Source organism: Saimiri boliviensis, chromosome X, assembly GCF_048565385.1.
Source record: "Saimiri boliviensis isolate mSaiBol1 chromosome X, mSaiBol1.pri, whole genome shotgun sequence".
Lineage (NCBI taxonomy): Eukaryota > Metazoa > Chordata > Mammalia > Primates > Cebidae > Saimiri > Saimiri boliviensis.
Window position 1 is genome coordinate 77,520,414 of NC_133470.1, and position 24,435 is coordinate 77,544,848.

At 38.2% G+C, this 24,435-nt stretch overlaps 1 protein-coding gene across 4 annotated transcripts in view; it reads left to right on the plus strand.

Moving 5' to 3' along the window:
• The window catches only part of PCDH11X (protocadherin 11 X-linked), a 777,685-nt gene that overhangs the window by 390,669 nt on the left and 362,581 nt on the right, over nucleotides 1-24,435 (plus strand). For all 4 annotated transcript variants that reach the window (XM_039475604.2, XM_074392172.1, XM_039475605.2 and 1 more), the window contains exon 4: nucleotides 5,612-5,692. In XM_039475604.2, coding sequence (XP_039331538.2) covers nucleotides 5,612-5,692 — 81 coding nt within the window. The remainder of the gene's footprint in view (nucleotides 1-5,611; nucleotides 5,693-24,435) is intronic.

Sequence of the window (24,435 nt, forward strand, 5' to 3'; positions counted from 1 at the left end):
AAAAAAAAAGCACAGTGAGTTTATGTGGGAACGCTTTACTCTGTGTAACTTATAAGAAAGCTTAGAGTTGTCAAATTTCCTCAAGCATGTAATCTATAGAGTCCTAAGAAGGAGAATATCTCAATACTTGAAAATTTCAACTAAACACCAAACTCCAAGTTTAAACCTATTTAATCCAACCCTTCTCCTTGTCTCCACCTTAAGAAATCTCATTGATTTTTAGGCAAATTTAGATGCATTTTATAACATTTAGCCAATTTATTTTATACTTTCAATTGTCAATTTGACTTAAAATCTGTGTTTGTCCTTACTTTAAGTGTTTATAAGTATGATTCATACCAGTTCTCAAAATTTAAGTTGTTGAGAAATAACCAGTTTTAAAAAACAACTTTTGAATTTGAAGTTTCAACTAAATTCACACAAAAACTTTTATTTACCTAAGGAGAATTTCTCTCTCATCAAAAGAGGCTTTTTCCAACTAGAAATATGTAACCATTGGAATAAGTAAAGAATAATTAATGTCTGCCTTACCTGTTCCCAGCACCCTCACTCATCACATTATTGTAGCAGTGGCAAATTTTCATTTTTCAGATCTACAAAAAAAGAACACCTTGAAGTAACTGGAATTTCTAGTTTCAAAAAAAATTATGTCCTTCATACTACCTTACTGATGAGAATTTAGGGTCATTTGTGAATGAGAATAGATTGTGAGGCCAGCATTCTCTATCACTGGCAGGGCTGCTCAGGGCCTTTCTCTTATGTTAAAGTGATAGCTTCACTTAGAAAGCAGATAAAGGGAGAGAGAGGTGGAGAAAGAATGAGAGAGAGAAAGAATGAATCACATGGTGAATGGCTTCTGCTTCATGTTGTTAGAGAAGATAAAGCCACAATAGTGCAAGCCAAGAGGACAATTATAAAATTCCAAGCATTTTATTACAGCTCAGTGGCATACAAGGATGTTATGAGGCTCATGTTATTATACTTGTTTCACAGATGATGAAGCTGAAAGTCATATTAAGTAACTTGACAAAGTTCATAAAACTAGTAGACTGTAGCACAGATGTAGATTCCAAAGGCTCTATCCTTTCCACTGTTGCACCATCCTCTTGAGTCGATTTTAGTCTCTTTTAAATATCTATGTTTTCTTCCTTAAATATTGCCTGTAGAATACATCTCAACACCTCTAACAAATATAAGACAGAAAGGCACATCAGGAGAAATGAAACATTAAAGAGAGTGGTACTTAACTGAGGGTTTCTACTACTCAGGAAACCTCTGGAGTATATTCACTACAATTAGAAACTGTGTCCTGTAACATTATAAAAATTAAAAGTTGTTATTGTGTCAATGCTTTGAATGAAAATCATTCTTCCCTATATGTCCTGAGAAAAATAAGCATCAAGTTACACTTAATATTTGTAAACATTGCCATAGTTTTGATGAATGTTATTTCCACAGTAAGGATCATAATTTCTTATAAGGAAATAAGAATGAAGAAACGTTTTTATAAATGTAATCACTAAAAGCATCACCCACATACACACATGTCTTTAGGCACATATCATCATGCTAGACGTTACATAAGACTCTCCAAAAAATATATCATATGCATGTTTGAGAAGACCTTTTTTGCCCTGTCAACATGTCCACTATATGGCAATAAGATAACAATAATGTTTCAGTTATACCCACTTGTAGTATTTGGTAGCTAAAATAAAGTGATGACTATGACAATTTATAATGTCACATATTTTTAAATCCTGAGATTTCTGTGGTGGGTTTGATTACCCAGAAAATTATAGCATACTTACATTTCTAGTAGAAGAGCTACTGCATTTGAGAAAGAAATGTAATTGCTGAATGTACCCATCCTTCTGTGGATTCTTTTTTTGCTAGATTTTGAAACAATAATGGTGAGACTGTATTCAGAAATAGCATGACCTTATTGTAAGAATGATTTTCTTACCATTAGGTTTGAGTTGCAATAAAATTTCTAATTGCAAGAAGAAAGGATGCATTCCACATTTCTCCTGAAAACAATCACAAAACCAGGGGCCAGGTGAGATGGCTCACGCCTGTAATCTCAGCACTTTCAGAGGCCATGGCAAATACAGATCACTTGAGTTCAGGAGTTTGAGATCAGCCTGGCCAACATGATGAAACACTGTCTCTACAGAAAATTACAAAAATTAGCCAGGCATGGTGACATGCGCCTGTAGTCACAGCTACTCAGGAGGCTGAGGTGGGAAAATCACTTGCTCCTGGGAGGTTGAGGCTGCAGTGAGCCAAGATTGTGTCACTGCACTCCAGCCTGGGTGACAGAGTGAGACCTTGTCTCAAAAAAAAAAAAAAAAAAAAAAATTACAAAACCAGTCAAGGTTTACTTCTCCTAGTAGGTTTCTAATTAGTCAAGTTAAGGAATGCAGTTTATGCATGAAGTTAGTAAAGCTCAGATACTGTGTGACACTGTCAGGAAAACATTTGAGAACAGCAAGAAGAACCGGCCAGATTTAGAAAGTTCAATCAAATGACCTTACTTAATAAGTCTATTTTTGCAAAACAGATATATTTTGGCAAGTGAATATTATTCTTTTAGGTTACCTGCTTCTTACTAATTTCATAAAAGACTGAGTCTTTAGGATGCTGAAAATACATTTTTCATTTATTACAAAAACTCTATTATTGTGTATATTTTGAGAAATAATTCTCACTTTTGTGAAATGGAATTTTCCTTAAAATTTTCTTTTTGACAAAATTAGAATTAATAGAATTTTGAGCATTTTCTTGATTAAGCATGCTTCTTATGATCCAGCCCCTTCCTGCCTCCTCCATAAATAAAATAATTCAAGCAAATTACAGATAATTTTTAATCTATGCAGTTTCTAGATTCTAAAAGGTGAGAAGTAATATAAACCTCCCCCTTTTCTCTCACATATGTCTATTTCTTTATGCAGCATTATTAGTGAAACAAAATATTTGCGCTTGAAGGTGTTAATGCAATTTTAAACAAAGACAACTTCCCTTTCGATGTCTAGACCATTAACAAGTAATCTCTAACTCAGGAATAATAATAAGATCCAATATCTATCCTTTCTTCTCTTAGAAGTATTTTTCATTATTAGCAATAATGACAGCGACACTTCTCAAGACTCTGTAAGATCATTGCAAAAACAGACTTCTCACTTTTTGGCACTGAGCAGTGACTTAAATCTACAAAGACTGATTCTTATAAAGCATTTTAGTCTTTTTTTGAAAGTCTGACATCTAATTCCATAAAAGGAAAGATTGTTTGGTTCAGTATGTGGTACATATAAGGAAAGAGAAATGCAGATTTGCATTTTATTTCTCAGGTGTCACTGATGAACCATGTTTCATTTTCTTAAAACAGTCAAGCATAAATCTAGTTAAGCACTAAGTTTTCCTGCAATTGCCATTTCTCTCACTTGCATTACAGTTAATTCTCAGCAGTTCTGCATATTGGAGCTAGTCAATTAGATAATTTCCTGGTTTTTAGTTGTATAATTATGGGATTTTGGAGTGAGAGGGAAGAGTGATAGAATATTGGCAGGGGTGGGGGTATTATTTTAAGTTCTAATTTTTGTACAAAACAATTTTTTCTAATGTTTGAATACTGAAGCATGTTATACAGTAGACATGTTTAGCTGCCAAATTTAAATGTGCAAGATACATCCACATAGACTTATGGTTTTAACCATGTAAAATAGCATCCCTACTTAATTAAATGGACATGTGAATACAGCATTACGTATTTGACAGAGGGCTGCCAAGCAGACACTGAACTAGTCATAGTTGACAGAGAATGTTTAAATTAGATGCTTAAAATGTGCATGTGAAATACAACCCAAATAAACTTAGCTTTCAAAAAAGTTAAATGTACCTTTTAGCCATTTCTATGTCTTATTTTATGAAATGTCTGTTCATATCTTTTGCCCATTTTTAAATTTTTTTCTATTGAGTTGTTTGAGTTTCTTATATATTCTGGTTATTAATCCCTTATTAACCCCCGAAGTACTCAGCACTACTAATTTTCAGGGAAATTCAAATAAAAACCACGATGAAATAGCACCTCAGCCAGGCGCGGTGGCTCACACCTGTAATCCCAGCACTTTGAGGGGCCGAGGCAGGTGGATCATGAGGTCAAGAGATCAAGACCATCCTGGTCAACATGGTGAAACCATGTCTGTATTAATAATACCAAAATTAGCTGGCTAGTGGCATGCACCTGTAGTCCCAGCTACTCTGGAGGCCGAGACAGAAGAATTGCTTGAACCCGGAAGGCAAAAGTTTCAGTGAGCCAAGATCACACCACCACACTAAAAAAAAAAAAAAAAAAAAAAAAATTAGCCTGGCATGGTGGTGAGCACCTGTAGTCTCAGCTACTCAGAGGCTGAGGTAGGAGAATTGCTTGAACTTGGGAGGCAGAGGTTGCAGTGAGCCGAGATCGTGCTCCTGCACTTCAGCCTGGCAACAGAGCAATACTCCATCTCCAAAAAAAAAAAAAAAAAAAAAATGAAATAGCATCTCATTCCAGTTAAAAGGGCTGTTACAAAAAGACAAAAAATAACAGATAATGGAGAGGATGTAGACAAAGGGGAATGCTAGCACATTGTTGGTGAGAATGTAAGTGAGTACATCCACTATGGAAAACAGTAAGAAGTTTCCTGAAAATAGATAGATCATATGATCCAGCAGTCCTACTGATGGTTATACATACAAAAAAAAAAAAAAAAAGGAAAAGAAAATTGATAATATCAAAGAGATACCTGCACTTCTATGTTTATTGCAGCACTAACCACAATAGCCTAAATATAGGATAATTCTTCAATCACTTCGAACTTGGTATTGCTTCCTTACATAAGTAACAACTGCACATCCATGGTAACATCTGTTAATTCATGAAAAGACAAGGATCATTTGCACTAAGGATGTATGTCCTCAATGCACTTGGCACTTATCACATCTATTAAATCCCTTGGCATTTATCACGTCTATTAAATATGGCAAATAGCAAATTTGTGTTGTGGTGGCACACACAAGATTGATTTCAATTTGAGACAAGAGCACATTCACAAATATAGCCTTGAAGCCATTAGGTTTTAAAATCATCGGAAAGAATTTTTTTCCAGCTTAAGTGTCAGCCATTTAAATATTTTATTTTTTAACTTTATTTTATTTTATTGAGACAAGGTCTCGCTCTGTTACCCAGGTTAGAGTGCAGTGGCACAATCATAGCTCAGTGCAGACCCCAAAATGCAGGGCTCAAGTCATCTTCCCACCTTGGCCTCCCAAAGCACTGGGGCTACAGGTATCATTTAAATTGTTCTCTGCAATTTCACTCACATGTTTAAAGGAATTTCCTTTCTTTTTTCTTCTCTCTCTCTCTTTTTTAACTCTAGTACCCAGAGCTATGTGTGGCATATTGTTAACCCTCAATAACCATTTGTTACATAAATAAACTGTGATGTCTAAAAAGAGATAATTTACCTAGGCACTATTTTAGCTACCTGTAGGCAATGTTTACATGAAATGTACTGTGTATTTTACTTTTAACAAACAGCTTAAAATACTTCTCTTTTATTTCCTTCTAAAGCCAATGAAGGAAGTCGTGATATCTTGCACCCCCATGAAAGAGTCTACAACTGTGGAGATCTGGACTCATCCCCAACTACAGGTATGAAAAAAGCACTTAGGATTTTTCCTCCCTCTTCCTTTTAAATGATTTTTATAAATGTATAAGGAACATTCTTAAGCAGTGTATACAATGTGTATTCCCTGACATTTCTTCAGGTGATTTTGTGCTGGACTCAAAATTTACAGTTGAAAATATGGCAGTATATATCTATCTTTGTAGTGTGATTTGATAATAATAGCGAAAGTAACTTGTTGGATCACGTGAAAGTGTTCCTCTAAAAGCATCTTCTAAATATTTATTCTACTGATGTTTAAGTGTAGTTTTGTAATCATGAATTGAAAAATATTAAAATTGCTGTTTTATAATATGACTTAAATTTCAGTTTTAGCACAATATAGCATAATTTGCTTTTTATGTTATTTAGGCAAACTTTAGTAAGACTTCACCAAAACAAATTTGTTTTGGGGATAATGTTAGCAGAAGTAAATATGATAGGTCTGCAGGAAACTCTTCCCTTGGAGGGAAGAATTTAACTGAGGAACATATGGTTGAGTGAGAGACCAATGCAAGTTTTGGAGTAGGAGTAATAGTTCATTAAAAAGTTTCAGAGCAGGAATGAAAGGAAGCATACTGCACTTGGTAGAGGGCCAAGTGGGCAATTTGAGAAACCAAGTGCCCTGTTTGATCCTTAACTTGGGGTTTTTATACATTGGGGTGGTTCCAAGGTTTGCGTGTCTTCTCCCTTGATTTTTCTTTGGGTGTTGGGCTATCCACATGCACAGTGGCCTGCCAGCACTTGGGAGGGACCACATATGCAGTGTGTTTACTGAAGTTGTGCACGTGCTCATTTGAGGCATTTTTTCCTTACCAGTTGAGTGTTCCTAGAGGAAGGTGATATATCAATTAAACTCCACCATTTTGCCTCTTAGTGTACATGCTTGAGCCCTCTCACCCAACTCCCGAGTTCTTGCTGGGAAGCTGCTGATCACTAGCTTCAGTTGTTTTCTATCTTTTGGGAGACTGTCTTTCCTTGCCTCTGCTGCAACCAATTATTATTTTAGGGAGACAGTTTAATGACTGCCTGGCCATCACCTGATGATCACCTGACATTCCTGGAGTGGGAGAGTTTTCTGCCCTGCTCATGTCTGTATAGCTACCTACTCTAACAAAACCAGTCTGAATTTATTTTTAAAATCAAGTCGTAAGGTATATTTGTAAAGCAACCACTTTTAGTTATTTTGGTCAGGACAGCTCAAAATGTGACAAAAAATTAAATTCAAGTTTCTGTTCCTAGTATAGGATTTAAGGGGACTTAAAAAAATAGGATTAGAAGGCCAATGTCCAGACATTTATATGTTATTTGGTATTCTATGGCTGGTTATTATACTGTTGTTAATAAGGTCCTAAATCTGACTCCTTGGGTATCAAATTGATATCCATTAATTGCCTTCTACCTAGTTATTTTCAAATGCCTTTTAGTATAGGATAAATAAATTCAGACAATGTAAATATATAAATATGAATCTAGACTATTTAATAAATAACCCAAATGGAATACAAGGTGGATCATGTTAGTTTATTGTTTATTAATTCATGTGTGCATCTGAAATTCACGGAAGCCATGTGTTCTGCAATAATAACATCCTACAATATTTCACAGAGTTAATTTATGCTCTTTGCAAAGAATTTCAGAATTAATTTATGCACTGTGAGAAGACATGATTAATATTATAAAGGTAAATCCCAACCCAGGATCCCGTGCAAATTGTCATAAGTTTTAAGTTATTCCAACCTTAATTAGTGAAGTTTTGCCAAATTTGAAACTGTCATAACCTCCCAATGGGTTCTTGTTTTCTGCTGCCTAAACAGAGCGAATTTATCAAGACAGGAGAATTACAATAGAGAAAAAGTTTAATTCACAGAGAGCCAGCTGTACAGGAGACTAGAGCTTTACTATAACTCAAAAACTCTGGATAGAATGGAGGTTTTTAAGGATAATTTGGGGAGTAGGTGGTCAGAAAATGGGAAGTGCTGATAGGTTGGGTCTGATATAAAATCACTGGGAGTGTCAAAGCTGTCTTCTTTTGCTGAGTTAATTTCTAGATGGGGTCATAAGACCAGATAAACCAGTTTACCAATCTGGATGGTACCAGTTGATCCATCAAGTGTAGGGTCTCAAAATACCTCAAGCATTGATCTTAGGTTTTACAATAGAGATGTTACTTGTAAACCATAGTTTCTAATCTTGTGGCTAATTCATTAGTCCTGCAAAGGCAGTTTAGGCCTCAGACAAGACGGTAGATTGTTTTGGGAAAGGGCTATGTATTAGTCTGCTCTTATACTGATAAGAAGAAATACCTGAGACTGGGTATTTATAAAGAAAGGAAGTTTAATTGACTCACAGTTCTGCATGGCTGGGAAGGCCTCAGAAAACTTACAATTGTTGCATAATTCACCTCTTCACAGGGCTACAGAAGACACACTGAGTGCCAAGAAAGACAGGAAGCCCCTTATAAAAACATGGGATCTTGTGAGAACTCACTCACTATCATGAGAACAGCATGAGGGGAACTACCAACATGATTCACTTATCTCTACCTGGTCCCACCCTTGACATGTGGGGATTATTATAATTCTAGGAGAGATATGGGTGGGAACTCAGAACCAAACCACATCATTCCACTGCTGGCTCCTACAAAATCTCATTTTCTCACATTTCAAGACACAATCACGTCCTCCTAACAGTCTCTCAAAGTCTTAACTTATTCCAGCATTAACCCAAAAGTCCAAGTCCAAAGTCTCATCCAAGACAAGGCAAGTCCCATCCTCCTATGAGCTTGTAAAACCAAAAGCAAATTAGTTACTTTCTAGGTACAATCAGGATACAGGCATTGGATAAATACACCCATGCCAAATGGGAGAAATTGGCCAGAACAAAGGAGTTACAGGTCCCGTGCAAGTCAAAATCCAGTAGGGCAGTCATTAAATCTTAAAGTTCGAAAAAGATCTCCATTGAATCTACATTTCACACTCAGGTCACGCTGATGCAAGAGGTAGACTCCAACAGCCTTCGGCAGCTCTGCCCCTGTATCTTTGCAGGATACAGCCCCCCTATCAGTTGCTTTCTTAAGCTGGCATTTCTTTCTTAAGCTGAGTGTCTGTGGCATTTTTAGGTACACAATACAAGCTGTTGGAGGATCTACCATTCTGGGGTCTGGAGGATGGTGGCCCTCTTCTCACAGCTCCACTAGGCAGTGCCCAAGTGGAGAATCTGTGTGGAGGCTCCAATTCCATGTTTCTCTTCTGCACTGCCTTAGCAGAGGTTCTCTATGAGGGCTCTGTCCCTGCAGCAAACTTCTTCCTGCACAACCAGCTATGTCCATACATACTCAGAAATCTAGGTGGAGGTTCCCAAACCTTAATTCTTGACTTCTGTGCACCCTCAGGCCCAACACCACATGTAAGCCACCAAGGTTTGGGGCTTGCACACTCTGAAGCGATGACCTGTGCTATATGTTGGGCCCTTTTAGCCATGACTGGAACTGAAGCACCTGGGACACAGGTCACCATGTCCTGAGGCTGCACAGAGCAGGAAGGCCCTTCGCCCAGCCCACAAAATCATTTTTTTCTATCCTATGTCTCTGGTCCTGTGATAGGAGGGGCTGCCATGAAGGTCTTTAACATGTCCTAGAGACATTTTTCCCATGGTCTTGGTGATAAACATTTGACTTCTCATTACTTATGCAAATTTCTGCAGCAGGCTTGAATTTCTCCCTAGAAAAATGAGTTTTTCTTTTCTATCACATCGGCAGGCTTAAATTTTCCAAAATTTTATGCTCTGCTTCCTTTTGAACTCTTTGTCACTTAGAAATGTCTTCTGCCAGATACCATAAATTATCTTTCTCAAGTTCAAAGTTCCACAGATCTCTATGGCAGGGGCAAAATGCCACCATTCTTTTTGCTAAAACGTAAGAGTGACTGTTACTCCAGTTCCCAAAAAGTTCCTCATCTCCATCTGAGACCACCTCAGCCTGTACTTCATTGTCCATGTCACTATCAGTGTTTTGGTCAAAGCAATTCAACAGGTCTCTAGCACATTCTAAACTTTCTCATATTTTCCTGTCTTTATCTGAACTGTTGAAATTGTTCCAACCTCTGCTTGTTAACCACTTCCAAAGTCGCTTCCACATTTTAGGATATCCTTATATCAGCACCCCACTCCCTCAGTATTGGTATTAATCCATCTCATGCTACTATAAAGAAATATCCAAGACTGGGTAATCTGTAAATAGAAGAGTTTTAATTGACTCACAGTTCCCTATGGTTGGGGGGATCTCAGGAAACTTATAATCATGGTGGAAGCCACCTCATGGAAGGAGAGCAAGTGAGTGCTGGACGAAGGAGGAATCCCCTTATAAAACTATGAGATCTCATGAGAACTCAATATCATGAGAACGGCATGGGGTAAACTGCCCCCATGATTTAATTATTTCCACCTAGTCCCACCCTTGACACATGGGGATTATTGCAACTCAAAGTGAGATTTGGGTAGGGACACAGAGCCAAATCATATCAGGCTATTATTGTCTTTGTTTCAAAGTTAAACCGTAAACTAAGTTCCTCCTACAGTTAAGCCTATGCCCAGGAATGAACAAGGACAGATTGGCAGTTAAAAGCAAAATGGAATCAGTTAGGTTCAGTCTCTTTCACTGTGATAATTTTCTTAGTTATAATTTTTGCAAAAGTGGTTTTGCTATGACTTTCAAGTCATACCCTGCTGATTCAGTCTCAAGAAAATTGGTGAGAATGTAGAATACAAGGCGAACATACCATAATAACCCCACCTATATCTGTATCCGAAAGGCACCTCAGAATTATACTATCAGTTTCTTGAATGTTTGATGAAGAAACCATTGCAGTGGTCTTCAGAAGATAAGTGTTGAAGAAAAGCACACAATTTCAAATAGGCACCTTAAAATTAAAACATTTGACTGGTAGGTGTGACATCAGGTATCACTGGGATAAATAGAAGTCAGGTTGAACTAGACCTTATAATACTTTAACTCAATGAATAAGAAGATGCTAAATCAGTGATCTTTTTTTGGAGGTGGGGAGGAAAATGAATTTCACTCTTGTCACCCAGGCTAGAGTACAATGGCATGATCTCAGCAGGCTGCAACCTCTGCCTCCCAGGTTCAAGCAATTCTCCTGCCTCAGCTTCCCAAGTAGCTGGGATTAGAGGTGCCTGCCACCATGCCCAGCTAATTATTGTATTTTTAGTAGAGACGGTGTTTCACCATGTTGGCCAGGCTGGTCTCGAATTCCTGACCTCAGTTGATCTACCCATCTTGGCCTCCCAAAGTGCTGGAATTACAGGCGTGAGCTACTGCACCAAGGCATAAATCAATGGTTATCTTACTCTAAGCAAGTAGTTATTTCTGATTGTATTCTAGTAAATGGAGTGCCATATAATTAACTCTACTAATTTACCAATTACCAATTTTTTTTTCTGTTAACAAAGACAAAATCTTGTTATTGATACTATTGTTTCTTACACAAGGGGTACTTTTCTCTTTTTTGAAGATCTTTTTAAAATTATCTGATAGCACCGGGAGCAGTGGCTCACTCCTGTAATCCCAGCACTTTGGGAGGCCGAGGCAGGCAGATTACCTAAGATCAAGAGTTCTAGACTGGTCTACAGTGAAATTTAGAAGTTAAGTTATTTCTGTTCCTCCATTGAAATCTTTAAATACTTTGATAATGCCACAATCAACAATTTAGATGCCAATTAATTAATTTTCATGATACAGATGGTGACTTTGAGTGTTTGTTTATTTTTATTTTTTGAGACGGAGTCTCCCACTGTCCACCTGGCCAGAGTATAATGGCACAGTCTTGGCTCACTGCAGCCTCTGCCTTCCAGGTTCTAGCGATTCTCTGGCCTCAGCCTCCTGAGTAGCTGGGGATTACAGGTGCCCACCACCACACCCAGCTAATTATTTGTATTTTTAGTAAAGATGGGGTTTCACTATGTTGGCAGGGCTGGTTTTGAACTCCTGACCTTGTGACCAATCAGCCTTGGCCTCCCAAAGTACTGGGATTACAAGTATGAGCCACTGCACCTGGCTTATTTTTTTTAATTGGCAAATGCTACAGTGGTGTGCCATAAAACAGAGTGGATGCTAGCTGAAAAGTCAACTCTTCAACTAATTAATGTGGGAATTGTGAAATCATAGGTCAGTTTATTCTTTGAGTAAAGAATATCAAATGAGAGTGTCCATATCCTTATCAGAATAATTACCATTTTTGTTAGTATCCGTAAAAATATTTTGATACATAACTGGAGTACATATATTGAAGTTATAAATTAGGTTTTCAGAAATTAATGTAAGCTTTAATCAACTTCAGAAGATAAATCAAATCACCCTGAGAACATTTTCAATTTCTAGGGGCCAAGGGATCAAAAACATTCAATGTAGCAAATATGCTAGCAGCTGTGCAATACTTAGAGCAAATAGAGAGGTACTCAAAAAATGACAGTCGATCAGTTTTGCACGTACCGTATGTATATGCCAGTTAGCATGGAATTCTTATTTTTTTTGTAATGTGGCATTTTATGATGATTTGACCTTTTCCCCTTCCACAGTAAATTCGTCCTTTACTTTCCCTGCCCCTGATTCATGGCAATTATAATGCTTTATGAGTTAGCAAGTCGAAAACTGAATGATGTTCTGTCAAAAAATTGAAACAAAATAAAACTGAGGTCTATTTGCTAGGACTTCTTCATGCTTTTCTATGACTTTGCACAGCAATTGCCCTGCTTGTAAAAAAATTATTCCACGAAGATGCCATTCTAATTATGAATTTACACAATAACTTGGCTACTACTGTACTTCATTAAATACAATATTTTGTAATCATGTCTTATATTCATTGAGAAGTAAGTAGCTTGAACTAATAGCAGTGGACAACTGCTACGGAATATATGGGAGTGGAGAATGGCCCTAATGTTTGACTTTAAGTTTTCAAATATCAATGGCCACAGCTTATGACTCATGTCTCCTATTAAAAAAAATTACTTAATTCTGGCACAAGGAGGACATAAAATAGTGCAATGTAAAATGATACAAGATAAATAAAGAAATTTGAAAGAATGATCACTTTGGAAAGATGATGGAAGCTAAATGTCATAAAACATTTCTTGGCTGGGCATGGTGGCTCATGCCTATAATTCTAGCACTCTGGGAGACTGAGGTAGGTGGATTATGAATCAGGAGATCAAGACCAGCTGGGCCAAGATGGTGAAACCCCATCTCTACTAAAAATACAAAAATTGGCTGGGTGTGGTGGCAGGCACCTGTAATCTCAGCCACTCAAGAGGCTGAGGCAGGAGAATCCCTTGAACCCAGGCAGCAGAGCCTGCAGAGAGCCGAGATTGTGCCACTGAACTCCAGCCTGGGTGATAGAGTGAGACTCTGTCTCAAAAAAAAAAAAAAAATTTTCTTTTATTTAAAAGAATTATATAAATTTACTCTATATTAGGCAATCTCCTAAGTTGTTAAAGCATTAACTCACCTAATTTTCCTTACAAACCTGTGACTGTTGTTAAAAAATAAAAATTATTTTTGTTCTCTATATTTTATAAATGAGGAATTTGGGGAATAGAAAGATGCTAGTAAGTACCAACGACAGAAGGCAAAGTCCCTCATTCTGGCTTCAAAGCTCATTTTCCTAACCATTATGTTACAGTTTCTCACCAAGAATGAAAAGTACGAACTGAAGGTGGCCCCTGAAACAAATGTGTATGTGTGTATATATATATATTTCTTAAAGAAGGCTCTTTCTGGTGTTAGACCAGTATAGTTTTCTATTCAGCGAGAAGAATACCTGCATATATTTACATATGATAAAGTAAGATAATCCTTTATGATGCTGGAGTGAAAAGGAAAAAACAGATACACAGACCATACAAAATATAAGATGTTGAAACACCGCCCGAATGCAATTTGTAGAAATGGTATATTTATTAATCTGTTCTCATACTGTTATAAGGAACTACCTAAGACTGGGTAATTTATAAAGAAAAAAGTTTAAGTGACTCACAGTTCTGCAGACTGTACAGAAGGCATGGCTGTGGATGCCTCAGGAAATTTACAATCATGGCAGAAGGTGAAGAGTAAGCCAGCCCATCTTACATGCTGGAAGTATTAGGACGAGGGAGTGAAGGAGGAAGTCCTATGCACTTTCAAACAACCAGATCTTGTGAGAACTCACTCACTTTCACAAGAATGGCAAGGGGGACATCTGCCCCTATTCACCTTCTACCAGGTCCCTCCCCCAACCCTGGGGATTATAATTAAGCATGAGATTCGGGTGAGGACACAGAGCCAAACGATATCACTTCTCCCTTGATCCCTCCCAAATCTCATGTCTTTCTCAGATTTCAAAACACACTCATGCTTTCCCAGCAGGCCCCCAAAAGTTTAACTCATTCCAGCATTAACTAAAAATTGGAAATACAGAGTCTCATCTGAGACAAAGCAATTTAATTTTACTATTAGCCTGTAAAAATTTTTTTAAAAATTAGTTATGTCCAAGATACAATAAAGGTACAGGCATTGGGTAAATCCAATGATTCTAAAGAGGAGAAAATGGCAAAAACAAATTGGCTACAGGCCCTATGCAAATCCAAAACCCAGAAGGGCAGTTATTGGATTCTAAAGCTGCAAAATACTTTGTTTTACTGTGTATTACATCCAGGCCACACTGATGCAAGGGATGGGCTCCCAATTCCTTGGGCATCCCCACTCCTGCAGCTTTGCATTGTGCAGCCTTTTTGGCTGCTTTCACTGTCTAGCAATGAGTGACTGTGGCTTTTCTAAGTGCACAGGGCAAACTGTCAGTGGATCTGCCATTCTGGGGTCTGGAAAACAGTAGCCCTCTTCTCACAGCTGCACTAGGCAGTACCCCAGTGGGGACTCTGTGTGGGGGCTCCAACCCCACATATCCCCTCTGTACTGCCCTAGTAGAGGTTCTGCATGAGGGCTTCATCACATGCAGCAGATGTCTGCCTGGACATTGAGGTTTTTCCACACATCCTCTGAAATCTAGGCAGAGGCTCCCAAGCCTCAACTCTTGCCCTCTATGTAAGCGCAGGCTCAATACCATGTGGAAACTGCCAAGGCTTGGGGCTTGCACCCTCTGAAGCAAGGACTCAAGTGGTACCTTGGCCTCTTTTAGCCACAGCTGGAGCTGGAACAGCTGGGACACAGGGCACCATGTCCTGAGGCTGCACAGAGTAGCAGGGTCCTGGGCATGGCTCATGAAACCATTTTTATCTCCTAGGCCTTCAGGCCTGTAATGACAGGGACTCCCATGAAGGTCTCCGAAAGGCCTTTGAGGCATTTTCCCCTTTATCTTAGCTGTCAACATTTGGCTCCTCTTTAGATATACGAATTTGTGCAACCAGCTTGAATTCCTCCACAGAAAATGGCCTTGCTACCACATGGCCGGGCTGCAAATTTTTTTTAAGTTTTATGCTCTGCTTCCCTTTTAAATACAAGTTACACTTTCAGGTCATTTCTTTGTTTATGCTAATGAACATAGGCTTTTAGAATCAGCTGGGTCACATCTTGAACACTATAGTTAGAAATTTATTCAACAGATACCATAAATCATGTCCCTTAAGTTCAAAGTTCAATAGATCCTCGAGCAGGGACACAATGCTACCAGTCTCTTTGATAAAGCATAGCAAGAGTGTCCTTTACCCCATTACCCAGTAAGTTCCTCATCTTCATCTGAGACCACCTCAGCCTGGACTTCATTGTCCATATAACTATCCACACTTCGGTGAACAATTTAAGAAGTCTCTAGGAAGTTCCAAATTTTCCCTCATCTTCCTGTCTCCTTCTGAGCCCTCCAAACTATTCCAACCTCCGCCAATTACTAAGTTTCAAAGTCACTTCCACATTTTCAGGTATCTTTATAGCAATGTCCTACTTCTCTGGTACCAGTTTTCTGTATGAGTTTATTCTCATACTGCTATAAAGACATACCAGAGGCTGGGTAATTTATAAAGAAAAGAGGTTTAATCATATCATGGTTCTGTGGACTGTACAGGCTTCTGCTTCTGCGGAGGCCTCAGGAAATTTACAGTCATGGCAGAAAGTGAATGGGAAGCCAATATATCATCACATGGTGGGAGCAGGAGGAAGAGAGAAAAGGGGAAAGTCCTACATACTTACAAACAACCAGATAGCCTCACAACTCACTCACTATCCTGAGAAGAGCAAGGGGAAAATCTGCCACCACGATCCAATTACTTCCCACCAGGTCCCTCCCTCAACATTGGGGATTACACTTCAACATGAGATTTTGGTGGGGACACAGAGCCAAATTATATCAGTAAACTGCTATGATAATCTTTAATGAAAATATTTCTGGAGTTTGAGAGAGACTAATGAAGAGAGATAGGATATGAAAAATAGCAGTACTGAAGAATGACCTTCTCATCCTGGAATAGTGCTAATAGGATCACTAATTCAATATGTTAGCAGAAAAATTTACTTGATGAAGGAACTGCTACATTAATATTTTACCACACCCCAATTAAGAAATCCACAGAAATTTGGCTAATCAGTTTTCATAAAATAAAATCAGCTCTTTTATAACTCTTTCATATTCCAAATGGTCTGTAATTTCTGACAGAATGAGTCACACACATTTAAGGGTTTTGTTCGTTTGCTTGTTTTTTTTTTTTTTTTTTTTTTTTTTTTTTTTGAGATGGAGTTTCACTCCTGTTGCCTAGGCTGGAGTGCAATGGCACAGTCTTGGCTCACCACAACCTCCATCTCCCGGGTTCAAGTGATTCTCCTGCCTCACCCTCCTGAGTTGCTGGGATTACAGGCTTGTGCCACCATGCCTGGCTAATTTTGTATTTTTTACTAGAGACGGGATTTCTCCATGTTGGTCAGTCTGGTCTTCAACTCCCAACCTTAGGTGATCTGCCCACCTTGGCCTCCCAAGTGCTACAATTAAAGGCATGAGCCACCCTGCCCAGCCTGAGTTGTTTTTGTCATTGTTATTGTTTATAAACAAAACACCACAAAGGGAGATTTAGATGCTCAGGTTAAAGGTCAGCACTAGTGTCTTTACTTCTTTTCCAAGGAAAACTACCTTTCTAGACTACACATAATTGATTCTTTAAATGTTCGATGCTTGGGTAACATTTTGTATTGATTTCAATTTGTGTCTATGTGGGGCCACTGGCAATGCTTTTTTTTTTTTTGAGACAGAGTCTTGGTTTCTCACCTAGGCTGGAGTGGAGTGGCACAATCTCAGCTCACTGCAAACTCCACCTCCCAGGCTCAAGCAATTCTCCTACGTTAGGCTCTCACGTAGCTGACATTACATGTGCACAGCACCACACACCACTCATTTTTTAATTTTTAGTAGAGATGAGATTTCACCATGTTGACCAGGCTGGTCTTGAGCTACTAGCCTCAAGTAATCCATCCACCTCAGCCTCCCAAAGTACTGGGATTACAGGTGCCAGTCACCATGCTTGGTCCTTGGAATGCTCTTTTATTATCCACAGAAGTATCTTGAAAAACATGCACTGGGGTCACGAAACAATAGAAAGATTTCTAAGGTGCACATACCATTAACTTCCTTTATTTGTCAGCTACAGTTTCACAGCAGTTGATATTTTTGATACTTTTAAGATACTCACACTTAAAAAAAAAAGTTTTTGAATCACACACTTCATAGTTTAATGTTTTCCTCAAAGCCCAATGCACTTATCTTTTGGCTTGAAGTTCAGGATGTGTTTCTTTGGTTTGATTTCTTTAAGTTGTATGGAAAACATATATGTTATTTAGAAACATAAGTTAACTATTATCATGGAAAGATCTGAGGTCAGAATTCTTTCAAAGCTTAATCTGGGAACTTTTGAGAGTAATTCTCATCCTCAAGAATTATGCTTTGGAAGGCCTTAAATGCCGAGACAAGTCCTCTAAAGTAATGATTTCAATTTCTTCAGCCCTTATAACAGCTGTATTGTTGTGTAGCCATTAATTCTTCAGGTGAGGAAACTGGGGCTCAGAGAGGTTAAATAATGTACCTAAAGTTGCACAGTTTGCAAGTGTTTGATAGGGGGAGTCAAACCTAAACATTCTGATTCTAAAGTCCATGCTGTTTGTCCAGTCATGAACTGTCACCTATTCTTATATTTATACATAATGGCTCCTCGGTGAACATGTATCCCACGTGCGACCTGACATCCCACGATTCTCATGGCATGTTAATGAATCTTAGCAAGAGAACAGATGGGTGTCATGTCCACAGATAAAAGGCTTATGAGCTCCCACAGCAGATGAACACACAGCACAACAGATGGGAACCATTCTTCTGGAGCTCTTGGACCACAAAATATTGGCATCCAACTTAGAAAAAAAGTTGCTAACGATGCTTTTTATATCTACCAGTTATTAGGCTTTGGAAAACAAATTATAGAAATTAAGCACTATTCAATATAATAAATGAAGAAAATATGGAGTCTCAGTTTTCAAATATAAGGAAGAAATCAAGAGTGAATACACTTTTTTTTTTATCAGATGAATCATTTGTTTACAGAGAGTTTTGGATTATGACTCATCAGCCTGTGCATGAGTCTTCTCGCAATGTCTAGCACCCAAGCAAAACAAATTGCATTTGTAATAACAGAAGTAACCTCGTTGATGACACTGAAACCAAACTGCTAAAAACTCGTCACTTGGTTTGGCATGAGGACTCATAAGTAAAGTACATTGAGAGTGAAATGGAGGCCTCTTGAGAATGAAATAAACACCAGGAATAGGTAAAGCCAGAGCTGCGGCCCTCATTTGGAGTGAAGGTATGATCCTCTAAGAAGCGTTGCCAGCAGGGCACATTCAAAGGCGCAAGAGGGAATTTGGCAAATTTGGACAAACTTTCAGAAGCCAAAAGTCCCGATTTGGAGGGAAACATTCTGCAGAAAAAAGCATGTGATCAATGATGATACTCATGGTTAGGCAACCTCATTATTTGTTTCTCTATGGAGTAAGAATGCAGCCAGTGACGATCCCATTAACCACAGACAGAGCCTGGGACAAGTGACAAATTATTTGAATTTGTTTCCATTATCTGTAACTTGAGGCTGTTTATATCTTTCTTACAGAATTGCCATGAAGGTTAGTACAATAAAGTCTCTAAAGTGAGCATATAGAAGTTGTTCAATAACCAGCTAACCAATTTAGTTTTTCCCCCTAATACCATCTGAAAATTGGAAGGTAAAACGGGATCCAGGGAAACATGGCCACGTGAAATTGGTTTAGCAAATGTGGGCATGTAGGTTTCCATGGCCAAACTAGCACATTAAATTCTGTACCTACTAAGGCTGGGCCTGTTAAAGTACTGCTAGGAGGCCAGGCATGGTGGATCACACCTGTAATCTCAGTAATTTTGGAAGCCGAGGCGGGTGAATCGTTTGAGTCCAGGAGTTTGAGGCCAGCATGGGCAACATGGTGAAACCTCATTACTACTAAAATACAAAAAAATGCCAAGTGTGCTAGCATATGCCTGTAGTCCCAGCTACTTGGGAGGCTGAGATGGGAGAATAACGGGAGCTCGGGAAGTCGAGTCTGCAGTAAGCAGAGAGCCTGCCACTGCAATCCAGCCTGGGCAATGGAAGGGAGATCCTGACTGAGAAGAAAACATTGTATACAGTACACGCACACACACACACACACACACACACACACACACACACAGACACACACACACATATATATTCAATGTACTGCCAGGTAGGGTACAGATTGGTTCTGGCCCAAGGCAAAGCTGGCTCTCACCTCAAGCAGTTGAGCAGGCTGAGAACCCTCAGAAGTATCTGTAGTGGAAGGCTAGATAAAGGCCAGAGACATTGTATGTCATTGTCTCTTTGTTGATTCTGGCAGGAGTTATTGTGAAGGAAACAAAAATTCCGTTGATTCAAGTTTGTATGTCACTTTATCTGATCAGCATAAAGTTATATGCTGAAAATACTTCACTTTGACTAATCTAGAACTATTATAAGCAAATAAAAGAGATTGTCTTTAAAGAAACACCACTGAGTTTGCTCAGATCTGTAGTAGCAAATATTAGTTACTTTAAAACATTTGCTGATTTAATCTAGAGCTAAATTTAAAAACGATAAAAATAAAAGTGAACCTTTTCACAGTCTCTTTTATGGGTCTATTGTATGACCATTCGATCAATTGTTGACTTCCAGCATAATTTCAGAGCAAACCATTTTCTTCAATATATATATATACATTTTTGAGACACAGTTTTGCTCCTGTTGCCCAGGCTGGAGTAAAATCATGATCTCAGCTCACTGCAACCTCTGTCTCCTGGGTTCAAGAGATAATCCTGCCTCAGTCTCCTGAGCAGCGGGGATTGTAGGTGCAAGCCACCACACTCAGCTAATTTTTGTATTTTTAATAGAGACAAGGTTTCACTATGTTGGTCAGGCTGCTCTCGAACTCCTGATCTTAGGTGAGCCACTCTCCTCCACTTCCCAAAGTGCTGGGATTACAGGCATGAGCCACTGTGCCCGGCCTCTTCAACAGATTTTTTTTTTAAGGATCATACAGTGGCAGGGAGCTCGTTGGTGTGATGTGAAAATATTTTGTATCACAATTTTGGAAGATTACTCAATCTAAATATTGAATGTATCATTTCAGGACTTGTTTCTTAGAAACACTCTGTTTCACAGGTAATAATGTCAGATTGCCCTATTTATGTTAGTGCCCAAATGTAAAGAGAAACAATAGGAGAACAATTTAGCAAGTTGCATGCCTTTGAGATTTTAAAGATCGTTCTGTTTTGTTTTGTTTTATTTTACTTTATAATAGATAGTTCTCCCCTGCTGTTGTTTCCTGCTGCAATTTCCTATTAGCATACGTTGTAGAGCATCCTGATCTCTCTAGAGTCCTTGGCTCTTTTCTGTGACGTAGAACTCCTTTTATTTATTGTTGTTGTTGTTATTGGCATAAAGTTCTTGCAAATAGGGTAGAACAGCTGAAGACTTTCCAACTTTCCACTCATTGATACTCTCACCAGGTTTCTGCAATGATTTTTGGCCTGGTTTAATTTGTCATAGAAATAATTAACCAGAGTGAGTTTCCATATGTGATTCATCTGCATAGGCCTTATACTGAGGCTGTAAAACAGATCACATGGACTATTGCGGTCAAATTCTACATCCTTTCCCCTCTCCTAGATTTCCCCTTGGTTCATTCTTAAAGAGTGATCATATTTTTCATTCTAAATTCCAGCCCTGATTTATGGATCATCCTAGTTTCAAGTCTTCCGTCATTTCCCATTCATTGTCCATTGAAAGAAGTGTAAGTTACTTTCCTGCCTATCCATGTTTTGGCTTACATCTTTCTTTCTGGTCTTGTCACCTGCTAATTTTGTTTTTTATCTCTTTATTTTTAGAGACAGGGTTTTGCTCTGTTGCTCAGGCTGGAGTGTGGCAGTGTAAACATGGCTCCCTGCAGCCTCCAGTTCCTGGGCTCAAGTGATCCTGCCACCTCAGCCTCTGTAGTTGCTGGGATTACAGGCATGAGCCACACACATGCCTAATTTTGAAATGCATACCTATGTTCCAAACTGGATTCTTTGCTCTTTCTTTAATTAATCTCTTGTATTCATTCCTCCCTACTTATTTGTATATAGTTGTCTTTTGCCAGACAATGCTGTTTCTTTATGTGCTTAACCGCTATCTACTTACTCATCTTTCAAGGCGCCCACCTGGCTTTTAGCTCTCCATTCTTTGAACTTCACTAACACTGTGTCTATTCCTCTCAAGATTTTCTCACACACAAATTTACATTGCAAGCATCTATGCCTGTGTCATATTCCCCCAGTGCGATGAAGGTTCTTAAGAGCAGATATGATTTTTAACTCATGACTCCACACCTAGCATAGTACCTTGTACTCAGTGTTCTTCAGTGCCAGGTACAACCATCTTCTCTCACCTTAAGCAACTGGTATCTACCAACACTATAACACTATTTTTTTAAATTAAGAGGCAATACATTACGTCAGATTAGAACTTGGGCTTTGAGGTCAGACAATTTGGGGTTTAAATACCAACGTTGCCATTGACTCACTATGTATTTTTCACCAAACTGTTTAATAGCTCTGAGTTTTATTTCCACCATTTGCCATGACAATAATATTTAGATTTATTTAATCAGGAATTATTGTGGACTCTATTACATAACCTATATAAAGCACTTAGTATAGTTTCTAACACGTCGTAAATATTCAATAAATGTAACTTACATCATATATACATATGGTGTATGTACATGTTCCATGTATTACATAAATGGGAACCTGCTTGCAAGACATAAATGCTAAGGTTACACAAATGCTAAGGTTACAAGTTTAGTGATCTGCCTCAGCTCTTTAATACACACATTATATGTACCATGAGGGATATCATCCAGGACCTCTTTGGCCATTTGCCTTTGTGTGTAGAAGAAATTTCTTTAAGGGAGTGTCTTAACTACTCTGAGGTAAGGAGTAAGAACTGTAACACCTCTAACTCCTACTCTTAACTTTCTTCCCCCATTGACAATAGGTCATTCAGAAGAAGTATCTCATTTAGGCATATTGAGAGTTAAGGCAAAATGAATGTTCAGTTCTATAGCTGTGCTGACTCTTTAAGGCAGTGATGCTTATTTAGGATGATGCCACTGAAGGCAACACTGGGGTAATTTTACCAGCAGACCATGTCTCCTTGATCCCTTAAGGAGATGATAGTAGAGAATGTTTATGGGAGAAATTCGACTTCTTTTAATGCCGACGTTTTTGATCCTTGAAAGTGTTCAACTTATGCATTTTGTTAAATTAAATGAAATTTGGCCCGAGGATGCCTCCATAACTTGAGTTTCTACATAACAAATCGCAACTTAACTGAGTATGTAAACAAATAGAAAGCCTAGCTTATGTGTATTTTCAACCAATAACAGCCTGTCAATTGACAAGATTATGTTCATGTAAGGCCAAGGCTGAGCAGTAACCAATTGAGCTGTGTCTGTACCTCACTTCTGTTTCCTGTGTCTCACTTCTGTTTTCTGTCCATAAATGCTGCCTGCCCACCTTGTGAGGTAGAACTCTCTGAACTTCTGCTGATTATGAGTGTTGCCCAATTATCGAATCATTCATTGCTTAATTAAATTCTGTTACATTTAATTTGTCTGAAGCTTTTCTTTTAACAACTTAGAAAATGATTGCAAGAAAAACAACTATAGCAACCTCTTAAAATTTACCCTGAATCACTGAACATGCACGCTAGGCGTCACTTACCTTTGCTCTAGAATGATTATCTTTTGTCAAATTGTGTGTGTTGTGAGAATTCAGTGGGTGTCCTCCACCAACAAAATTGCTCTTCTTTTTTTTTTTCTCTTGCATCACCTCTGAGTGTTTGACACTGCTGTTAGTATATAGTACAGAAACAAATTGGGCTTCTATTGCTATTTTTTCTATTGCAACAACTATTGAAAAAGCTGCTGTTAGCTTAAAGGGGAGTTTTACAATATGTCAAATACGTATTTTTTCTTTTAATATTCTAATAAAAATGTCTTTTTGAGTTAGCTCTTCTAAGGCAATATAATTTACACCTGTACAAAATACATTTTGCTCTAAATGTCGTAAATAAATTATTTTTGCCATATGTCCCACTTCCTCTGCTGGTTTAATATTTTTCAGAATAAGCTGTTTGTAGTATTTTTTCCTTACTTTAGTTTCCCTTAACACAATAATTCAAAAAAAAAAAAAAAAAGCACTTACTGAGTGCTTAGATTGTGCTAAGTCCTGAAGAAATAAACTGGAAATATAATCATGAAAAAGAAAAAAAAAATAATAAAGGCCTTGACTTCTAGTTGCTCATAGTTTATTAAGAAAGAGTATTTTTTTTCCACTAGCAATTATAAAAGATGGAAAGAAACGGGTGTAAAAGTTTAGAATAATTAACATGCTGTGTCCACGCAAAAGGAGTGATTACATTAGAGTGGGACTGGAGATCAGGAAAGAATTCTGGTTGGTAAAGGCACTAGAGGTAAAATGCAAATATTAGAATGGTGAAGATGGGGTTAAGAACAAAGACATGAGATGTTGCAAAATTTTAAAAAAAATATTTTTTTACGGTACTTAACAGACCCTCAAGCACCAGTAATAGTTACTATTTTCTAAGCTCACAAAAGTAGTCAGTGGCAGAGTCAGAAACCATATCTCCTGGTTTACGTGAGAATTTGCTTTGTATATTTTTCTCTCTCTTTTTATTTTTTTGAGATGGAGTCTCATACTGTTGCCCAGGCTGTTGTGCAGTGGCATGATCTCTGCTCGGCTCACTGCAATCTCCGCCTCTTGGGTTCAAGTAATTCTCCTGCCTCAGTCTCCTGAGTAGCTGGGACAACAGGCATGCACCACCATGCCCATCTAATTTTTTCGTATTTTTAGTAGATATGGGTTTTCACCATGTTGGCCAGGATGGTCTCAATCTCCTGATCTCATGATCCACCCGCCTCAGCCTCCCAAAGTGCAGGGATTACAGGCATGAGCCCCCAGGCCTGGCCTATTTTTCTCTTTTTAAGCAAAGTATGTCCTAATCAACAGAGGTGACTCAATATCTGCAAGAAAAGTCTTAAATTGAAATAGGTCAATTTCTGATAGAATTTCATCATCCTTGGAATTTTTATTTTGGGGAATAA